Below are 10,093 nucleotides of genomic sequence, written 5' to 3'. Positions count from 1 at the left end.
GGGGGCTTTGTTCGGCCGGGAGCCCTCTCCCTTCCCTGCCCTCTGCCTCGCTGCCCGCCCCGCGCCCTCCCGGGCGCCGCGCTGGGCAGGGACGGCGGCGCCGGCTTGGCCCTGGGCTTGGGGGACAGTTGCTTGGGGGGGAGGTGGTGAGGGTGGCGCTTTGCTGCCCTCTCCAGAGCGCACGGAGCACCCCGGAGTCCGGGACTGAGTCTCCCCGGACCCACAGAGCTAGGGAGAGGGTGGCGGTGGCAACGAGTGGGTCGGGAAAAGGAGGGAGGCTCTGGGGTCGGAAGGCTTTCGAGTTTGAGAGACCTAGGTGGTTTTGGCTCCGATGCCAGTTGGAAGTTCAAGTTTGGGGGCTGCTTTCCAGCCCTCACGGCTCGAGGCAACGCGTCGCCTGGTACCCACCCGATAACTGTTTCCACCCGCATACCCCCCTCCCCCCCAAAGGGCATGGCCGAGCTGGCTGCTCACCTCTGGTTGGGGCCACAATGGGACAGCGCAGACAGGGCTGGAAGCCGGCTGGCAAGGTCCAGAAGCGAGCGCCCCGTGTGATCTGACGTCTTCCCTCTCTTTTTGTGCCCCCTACCCACTTTCCAGGTTAGCTTTATACGTCTACGAATATTTACTGCACGTAGGAGCACAGAAATCTGCACAGACCTTCTTGTCAGAGGTGAGTGGAACTCCCCCCAGCCATCCAATTTCTGGACACCCCCTCTTCCCCACTATTCTTAGAGCCTTTGTTTTCAGGAGCAGCCACTGTGGCCACCATTTTGAATTTTTATCACCTTTTGGCATTTATTGTTAGTTGGTCTTCACAGCCTTTTGGCTCTGGGAAGCCCCCAGCGCACCCTTCCTCTCTGCTCCTCTAAGTGGTCTCTGCTCTCTGCTTTCCAGATTCGATGGGAAAAAAACATCACGTTGGGAGAACCGCCTGGGTTTTTGCACTCGTGGTGGTGGTAAGTTTGCGTGATAGTTTTGTGTGTGTGTTTGTTTTGTTCTGAGCCCAGGATCCTAGTGAACAAAGACGGGAGGCGTGGAACAGACCCCCATGCCTTAGCCCTCAGTCTTGGCACAGAACAGGGCACCTGCGGGCGCTCAGACCAGAACTGGTGAAGGAGGAGAAGGGCAGGCAGCAGAGGCTGGTGCCTGAAGTTTTTGCCTTCTCTTTCTCCTATTGAGAACCGACTAAATCGTGCCTAGTGTCCGTACAGAAACTCTTTCACTTTTCTGTCGCTCTCTGGGGTACCAAGCAGGGGCTTGAAAAAACCTTGAAGGATTTTTGTCAGTTCTGCATGCTGCTTTAATTAGAGGGAGTGGGGGCGGGGTGGGGTGGAGAGGATACCAGGTCTGTGTTACAACTGGCCTGTCCCTTCCTTTTTCTTCTGTGAGTTTGAAACCTTGAGAGAGCAAATCTACTGGGGCCTTTCCCAGGCACACTCAGAAAAAGCAAGAAGGGGCTGCCACTTCCTTTAAAGATACTGATTCAGACTGATTGGACCTTCCTCTCCTCTGTGGGCCCTACCCCCAGCATCCCTAAAGCCACAAAGTTTCGTTTTAGGGAGAACCTTAACTGGTTGGTGTTGACCTCTCAGAGTGCATGTAGTTTCCTGGCTCTTCCTTATTTGTGACCCTTTCCTGGGGCCCTTCAGGGTGGGACCTCAGCAGGTGTGATCTCCTTGTCGGTTTTGCAGCAGGCAGGAGGCGGCCTAGGGGTCAGCAGGAGTGAATTGCTGTGAGTGTAAGACCTGGATATTTTGCGGGACCGATTGGTGGAGTCTTTGACATCCTTTTGAAAAGGACAAGAAAGCAGAGTGGCTTTTGATATTTTGGTGGGAGTTCAGAAGGGTCCCTGTGCCATGTCTTGGGATCTTAGCGCGTTACCTGACCACCAGTTCAGGCTACTGTTTCAAGTTTCTTTGAATCGAAATGCGGGGGGATGAAGTGTCTGTTCTAACTTGCACAGAGAAAATGAGTTTTTAATTACTTCTGCCAACCTCGGAACTGCCGTGCTGTGGCGTAAGGGTTCTACCTGTAGGAGTGGGTGATGGGTTCTCTGTGGTGGTTTTTGGAGAGGACTGTGTGAGCGGGGTTGGTGTGTCTGATCATCGTGAATTTTGCAGAAACTTGGGCTCATAGGTAGAAGTTACTGAGAAGGAGCTGCGGAGTTTTTAGTGTTGGAAGTCTTCGGTGTGTGGGGGAGTTAAACGTGTGCAGCTTCAGGGGACAGAAAGGAATGTTTTTGAGCCTCCTTCTGCAGCTACTAGAAGCCCCCGATTTTCTTGTTCCATCCGTAATCCCTCTCGCAATCTTCTCCGGCCTTGTCTCAGCCCCAGGAACGTGGAGAGCAGTGGTGGCTCTGAGTGGCTGTGGTCTGGTTAGTTAGAAGTTGCCTTGCGCCACTTGACAAATGAGCTGAGGCTCTCTAGGTGGGAGGAAGCAGTGGCCCTGATTCTAAGAGGGTCAGGCCACGGGATTCACACCCCTTGAATGGTATGGCTCCTCCGATGACACTGGCAGAGCTGGCTGTTTGTGATGGGGACAGGAGCACCAGACCAGGAGTCAGACTTAGGCTCTGGGGCCCGTTTCGTTCAAGTGGGTGCCCAGCCCTGGGCCTTGGGCTCCTAACCCAGAGGCCCTTACTAATACCAAATACTGGGGTTTGTATAAGGTTTTACTGGCTGACAGGTGATTTGTCTATTCTCAGGTGATACAGAGTGTTAGAATGACCATACAAAATCTTGGAGGGGGATGAGGCAGGGAGGTCTAGGCTTCCCCCCTGATCCCACTCCCCTCTTGCTGGATGGGTGGACTGAGGCCTCTCTGAGGAGGGCTATTTCAACATGAAAGGACAAGATACTTGGTTGTCTATAACATACTCTTCTTTGCCTAATTGATATGCATTCTTTGAGTGGGGGAATGGTTCTTGCATAAGAATTCCTTGGGGGAGGGCCTGGATGGGAGTAGGGGTGAGATGGGAGGGGCGGGGGTGTGGGCTCTTGGCTCTGGGATTAAGAACCTGTACGTTCCCTTTCTTGCCAGTCACCCAGATTGCTACACGTATGAATCATAGTCCTGACTTTGACAGTTTAACCTTTTTATGAAATGTAGCCGTTTAAGTTGGGGAGGGGTTGGTGAGAGGAATACAGCTGAAAGGAGAGGTGTGGATTCTTATCTACATTCCTACGTGTCCTATATGGGCACCCCCGTGGACGGCTTGTACTAATCTGTCCAAACTTCAGTTGCCCCGTGTATAAAGTAGGGGTAAAGTCACCCACCTTGTAACACCGTGGTAGTTACGGGTAGTGTCGTGGGTGAGAGGCATCCAGCACATGGTAGGCACCCGATAGAACTGACACTCTTACTACAGATGTCTGGCTTGCCGGAAGAAGTCGGTCCATTTTGTTTTCAAGCCCGAGTTTGCTCACTAAAGGCTGGGGGTGTGGGATTGAGCCTCTGGGAGACCTGGTGCTGTTAGCACCGCACGTTGTGCACTTGTCGTTGGGACACAAGTGATAATTAGTAACCTGATCTTATTTTATGTTTCGATTTGCAGCGTATTTTGGGACCTTTACTGTGCAGCTCCTGAAAGGCGAGACACTTGTGAACATTCGAGTGAAGCAAAAGCCTTTCATGATTACGTGAGTAACAAATTTTTAATCCTGGCAATAATTACAGGGTTGGAGAGCTCTAACTTCTCTAGTACCAGAAGCAAATACACAGCCAATTGGCAGTGGTCTTTGTTTTCTCCTTGCCTTTCTTTTTGTTCTGCTCCCCTCCCTGCTGCCCTTGCCCCGTTGTAACTTGGTGAACGGTATTTCATAATGTTGTGATTATGCAAAAGAGTGTAGATACCTATCTGGAGAATTAAATGGTGTTGATCAGGGCTCAGCCATGTGAGGGTTATGTTCAGAGTGGACAGTTAGCTGGGAAGAGACCGAGCCTCCTTGGTATTGGTTTAATTCAAAAATGTACCACCACCACAACAGAAAAGCAACTATGAAACTTGTGCTTGGGTGTTTGAGTGAGCATTGGTGAAATGGACTCTTGCATTACTTTCCAGGGAGCAGTCTTTTCAATTACGTTTTGGGTTGTGTGTGGGTGTGTGTGTGTGTGTGTGTGTGTGTGTGTGTGTGTATACATATGTATGTATGTGTGTGTGTTGGGGGGGCTCATGCTGTGTCCACTAAGACCATGTATGCTTTCAGGTCCTTGGCTGCTCCATAATCTCGTGTTCAGAATGTTCTTGTGAAGGTAGTTAATTTCATCATATCATAGTGCTTGCTTCGCTATCATTCATTCACTACCTGGATGAGTTTCTTAAGATTTATGAAACGCTTATAAGAGCGATGTCTACCGCATATCCATCTCCCATGGCAGTGCCCCTCAAAAAAAAATATTGGATTCCAAACATGGGTTGGAGTCAGAATTTATGATCAGATGAAACATGATCTTGGGGAGATGGGAGATGGAAGGGGAAGTGTCTGCAATTCTTCCCAGCCTCTTTCCAATCTTTGCTTCCCATTTGCCTGGTAGATGGGTGTGTGTGTGTGTGTGTGTGTGTGTGTGTGTGTGTGTGTGGGTGTGAACGCATGGCCACGCACACGCAGGCAGAGAAGAGGTGGTTCATTTGATCTTGTACTTTTTTCATGAGGTGGGTAGGAATGGTCTCCAAGCTCTCGAGTATTGAAGTTGGTTACTTTTAACGTCCTCAAGGCCCACCCACTTGGCCAGGCCATGTGTGTCCCCCTGCGTGCAGAGGTTGAAACTGACTTAGGACACCGGAACCTAAGTTGCATTTTACAAGTGGTCAAATCCCATTTCCATGAATATCTTTACAGTGAAGATTTCCCCTGAAATACAGGGAGTTAGAGACTAAGCTGGAGGCTCACTGGTTTTAAGAATATTCAGCGTGATGCAATTTTGTTATGACTGAAAAGTTAATGACCTTGGCACAGAATGCTGAGGAAATTGACCAGTTCATGTACCCTCTCCAGGGTTGCAAAAGAGAAGCTGGTGAATGGTACTTACGGCCTGGTAAACTTTTAGTAGTGCAAGGTGAGGTGACTGGTTCTTTTATGGTGTGGTTCTTATGGGAAAATCTGTGGTGATGATCATAGGGTTTCCTGAGCTGGAGGTTGGCTGAGGAGGCCAGAAGGTACATTAGCCATATAAAAAATAGTTAGCGAATTTGACTTAGGAAAAGTTAGTGAATTTCTACTTAGGAAAAGTCTTGCTTTTTCTCTGTTTTTGTTGTTGTTGTTGTTGTTGTTGTTGTTGTTGTTGTTGTTTTGGAACCTATGGAGAGCTGATTCCTGTGTGGCCAATCTTTGCTGTGCAAATGGTTTCGTTTTTAAGAGTTGGGGAGAGAGGTGGACGTGCCTATGTCAAATAAATCTCTTGATATAGGGTGTCTATGCTATCTTTTGCAATCTGTGAGAAAAGTTAATTTTTTAAAAATATATTTATTTATTTTTGAGAGCGAGTGGGCCAGCCGGCAGTGGGGCGGGTGGGAGGGTGGGTGCGCGGGGTGTGTGTGCAGAGAACAGAGGATCCGAAGCAGGCTCTGCCTTAACAGCAGTGAGCCTGTTGCAGGGCTCAAACTGGAACCTTGAGATCATGACCTGAGCCGAAGTCTGATGCTCAACTGACTGAGCCACCCAGGCACCCCAGAAGTTAATAATTTCTAACAAAGTTTTGTGCTCTGGTAAAGGGTGTGAGGTTCTGGCCATTTGTGGTTTGGTCTGCCATCTTGAAGCAATATGGATGGCAGCGAAAGCTTGCCTGGGTTTGCTTTCAATAATTTGTTAAGGAATAGTGTCAGAATTATGCTGTGAAGTTGGCATAGACTTGATTGAAGTCACGCTGATTGAGGACCAGAGTTCGCGGATTTTGGGGTCAAAACTCTTTTTCCTAGGTTGGAATCCACTTGGTTTCATTGGTCTGAGAGGGAGGTTGTGATAAATGAGGACGGGGAGGGAACATCTGTATTGTGAAGGCATTAAGGGGTGGTTTGGGGTTGCAGGGGTGACAGAGAAGCAACTGGAAAATTAAGAGAAATTTGAGAAAATTAAGAAAAGGAACTCTTTTTTCATTGTCCTTCTCCAGTCTTCATGTGTTCTATTTCCATGGCTACTGTCTAGTTAGCCCTCATTCCTGCTTGCTAGAATTATTGCTGTTGTCTCTTTCCAGACTCTTCCTCCAGTTTGGAATGCATGCCTCTCCTATCCATTCAAATCCTGGCCATTTTTTTAAACTTTTTTGTAGACTTTTATGATAACTTTTATGATCGTTTTCTGCACACTTTGATCACTCCATCTCACTGCCCATGGAAACCATCTATACAGAGCCTTGTTGGCAGCTTTCCATGGGCTGGGGCCTTGTGCTTGCTGAGTGCTTTGGTTCAGTCTCATTTCAAGCCGCCAGGGGCCAAGTGAGAGAAGGAATTGTTACCTCCATTTGCAGATGAGGAAACTGAGGCACAGAGAGGTTAATTCACAGCTGGTATCTGGTAGAATGAGGGTCCAAACACGGGCCATAACTGACTCCAGAATCGGTGCTCCTAACACTGGCTCAGTGCTGCAGGACCATGGCAAGTGCCCTGTTGGCTCCTGTACCGATTGACTTCTCATTCAGATTTGTCTTTCCAACCACAGCTTATTAATTTTTTCCATGCCAGAGACCTTTCATGTATATACAGAGCTATTCATCTGTGTAACTCTCCCATAATGCCTTGTACATAGTAGGCATGGGTGCTAATTGAATGAAGGGGTTAAGGAACTATGGGTGAGAAAAAATAGGTAATTTGGGGTCACTGAGTAACCTGGCCTGGAATAGCCAATGGCATATTGGAAGATGTTCTTTTGGCGACCTCACTTTTGCGGGGTGATTTTGAGCCTGGTGCCTCTGATGTGCATTAGCTAGTTACCTGGCATCTTGTAAAAGAGTGGGCAGCAACTGACTTTCCTTTTTCAATTAAGATGATTCACAGATCACCATAGTTTGTGGGGGAGCCTGTCAGCCCAGGTACCTGCTCAAGCCTTGGTGAGGGGCAGGGGTGAGGAGGGAGTGCCCGGCTGCTGCTGGGCTAGAAGGGACCTCGACTGGGAAGATCCTGGTCTCCACTCGCTTAGGGAAATGACTTTGTGCTCCTGGCAAATTGTCTCCCCTTCTTGGCAACGGTCCCAGCGGTCTTAAAGGCTCCTCTCACGTCAAGGCCGGACCCTAGGAGCTGGAATGAACCAGGTGATTCGGGGGAGGGGGAGGGGGTTTAAATTTTCTTTGAATTGGTGAGTTTTTATTTGAGTCACAGTCTGTTTCCCCACTGACACACCAAGCACATTATCTGTAAGCATGAGCCCCTGATGTTGACCGCATGTAACGTGGAGCATTAGGACATTGGGTGCGCGAGTGGACTTTTCTGAGAAATTGGTTTGCCTTAAGTCAGAACAGCCGTGAGGCCCTGGGAGGAGGCTCACGGGGACTCTACTGTGGTTTCCTCTCCCGGCTAGAGCGTTGGGTCTCAGAGTATTGATGAACGCCCTTGGGTGCCATTGGGTCCTCTTAGACGCTGCTGTCTGGGTCCTGGCCTCCTTTTGTGAAGCGGACACTCCCAGTGCTACCTGTGTGTCTTAGTTTGGGCCCAGTGGTGTCCTGGCTGCCTTCTCCACTTGGCTCTCCTCCAGGGTCGGTGGGGGTGCTAGAAACAGGTGTCTGTGGTGCCTTCTTGGCTACCAGCAGTCCTTTCCCTCCTTAAGGTAGCTAATTGTATGTTTTCTTCTTGGCAGCAAGGAATGAGTGGAGTAGACCGGGCCCGGGGTTGGCTTCAGTGCCGAAGGTGCCAGAGAGCAGTGGTGGCTCCTTGCGCTGCTCATGTGACCGTGGTTCTTAGAACGCTTTTTCAGCACATGCTTGTGGTTTGGCCTCACGGGGGCCTTACTGGCCAGGTTTTATTCTTAGATTTCATCCCCATTTCACAGATAAGAACACTGAGGCCTGGAGTTGAGATAGTTTGTCCAAGGGCATGTAGCCAGGGGGCAGAGCTGGGACTAGATGTTAGTCTTTCGAGTTCTGCCTCTCAGCCTTTGACGGCGCTTATTTGATACAGAATTCCTGCTAAACGGAGGGAACGTTTGTGCATTTGACCCCAAGTGTGCCCCTATACAGTCACTGAAGAAACGCATTCAGCAGAGAGTTAGACTGAAGCCCCTGAGAGGTAAATTGCAGAGTCACTGGCAGAGGTGGGACTGGAGCTCGGGAAGGGAGTTTGTTATGGTACAGTGGCTCTTTTGGCAGGGAAAATGTGATAAAAGCTATGGCCTTTCCTTCCAGAAAATACATGTGTCCCCACAAAGGAGACTTTGTGCCTGGTTTTGGGAGGTGCACAGATTGCTGCCTCTAACCCCAGCCCCTCTGTGATTCCCGGGGAAGAACTCGGGGAGTGTGCTAGACATGGAGTCCCATGACCTTGGCTAGTGTTGAGCCTCAGTTTCTCTGCTCTGAAGACCTGAGGTCCCTTTCTGCTCTGCCATCGGGAGCCCCCGACTCAGCAGGGCTGGCTCCCTTATCCCTGTGCCTCTGCAACAGGACTCTGCTGACCCCCTAGCGCCCAGCTGTGAACCTGTCTCCAGGCAGTGGGGGGCAGGTGGGGGGATTAGGAAAGTGCCCCAGAGGCCTAGGCGTGGACGAGAGCTGAGGTATTTGTGGCTCTGTGGCAGGGGTCCAGCGTCCTTGGTGGGTTCGAAATAGCAAAGTGATATTTGAGAGGGCTCTCCTTGGATGTGCTGAGCTGGGGTTCCTGCCAGGCGGGGAGTGTCCACGCCTGCCAGAACCCTTTGGGGGCAGGGGCATGAGAGGACGGCAGTGCGGGCAGAATGGGAGGGGAAGGGCTGAGGCCCGGCCCGAGGAGCTGGGGAGTGCTCTCCCCAGAGATAAGCCAGCCTAGCCATCTGCCCAGAGGTCCTGGCAAGTTCATAGCAGTTGCCTTTGGCTCTGACCCTTGGCGCCCTTGTGTGGCAGATTAAAAAAACAAAACATAAGACAGTTATTTTTCCCCACCCCCACCCCCCTTGGAGCTTAGACTTTGTGTTGCATCCTTTCTTGGGGCTCCCACCCCGCTTGCTGCAATTCCTCTAACCCCGGAGGCTGCCAGACCCCTCCATCGGTAGCTAATTAAACACTAAACGAGTAACTGGAATTGCATTTTGCCAGAACCCAGGCTGTGCGGCCACCTTAATGGGTTTCAAGTGGCGGCAAGACCCCAAATTGCAAATCCTTGCCCTTTATTTCAAGGCAGGAGGTGGGGCTGGGGCAGGGGTGGGGGTAGAGTGGCAGGGACCCAAACACAGTTTTTGGCAGTGGTCACTTCATTTGAACTCCAAGACCAGCCGTGTGCACGTCTTTGCATAATGCCATCTTTGTTAGCTAAGCATTTGCAAACTTGGACCAAGAGTTAGTTCTGTGCCAGCCACTGCTCTGAAGGAGCCAGAGACACTCAGCCCTCCTCGAAGTGTCCCTTAGGCTGTCTTAATTTTCCAAGGGAAGCAGGTTCTCTAGTGGAGACCTCAGGCCAGGGCTGCCTTGCCCTCTTCCCTCGACCTTCCTGCCTCTGTGTGTGAGTGTGTGTGTGTGTGTGTGTGTTTTAAGCCTTAAGAGGGAGACATGGAAGGGAGGTGTGTGTGCTTGAGGGCCTGTCAGCCAAGATAACAGAAATGTTACACTAGCTGTAGCCTTTATAATAGCGTCTAGGGTTCAGAGTATTTAGAAAAATTAATCTTTTTTAGCTTGGTAATAATTCTGACCACGGCACAAGTGCATTAGATGATTCACATAAACTTCTTTAATACATGTTGCTAGGAGCTTACAGCAAATAGACAATAACGATTGTTTGTTTTTGATTCGCCAGGGTAATGAGGTTTTCTGTAGCCTCGGCAAGATGAGTTTTAGAAATGTTTCTCTCCCATGTTATGCTTTTCTCTACCCGGGTCTTGAATCCTCTGGGTTTTGAAGGGTTTGGGCCAGACTGATGACTGGGATGCACACCTAAGTTCCATTCCTCACTGTCATTTCCTGGCAGGGTGGAGTTTCAGATCTC

At 50.1% G+C, this 10,093-nt stretch overlaps 1 protein-coding gene across 1 annotated transcript in view; it reads left to right on the top strand.

Moving 5' to 3' along the window:
* Positions 1 to 427: 427 nt before the first annotated feature.
* SSBP3 (single stranded DNA binding protein 3) overlaps positions 428 to 10,093 on the top strand; it is a gene marked incomplete at its 5' end in the record, with an annotated part of 162,875 nt that continues 153,209 nt past the window's right edge. Inside the window, 3 exons of the mRNA XM_040456052.1 lie at positions 428 to 673; positions 898 to 959; positions 3,557 to 3,641. Of these exons, the coding sequence (XP_040311986.1) occupies positions 428 to 673; positions 898 to 959; positions 3,557 to 3,641 (393 nt within the window). The remainder of the gene's footprint in view (positions 674 to 897; positions 960 to 3,556; positions 3,642 to 10,093) is intronic.

The sequence above is a fragment of the Herpailurus yagouaroundi genome, unplaced genomic scaffold (genome assembly GCF_014898765.1).
Source record: "Herpailurus yagouaroundi ecotype Mexico unplaced genomic scaffold, PumYag 77, whole genome shotgun sequence".
In the NCBI taxonomy this organism is placed as follows: domain Eukaryota; kingdom Metazoa; phylum Chordata; class Mammalia; order Carnivora; family Felidae; genus Herpailurus; species Herpailurus yagouaroundi.
Note: the sequence above shows the minus strand (reverse complement) of the source record. Positions and strands in the feature narration are given on the sequence as shown.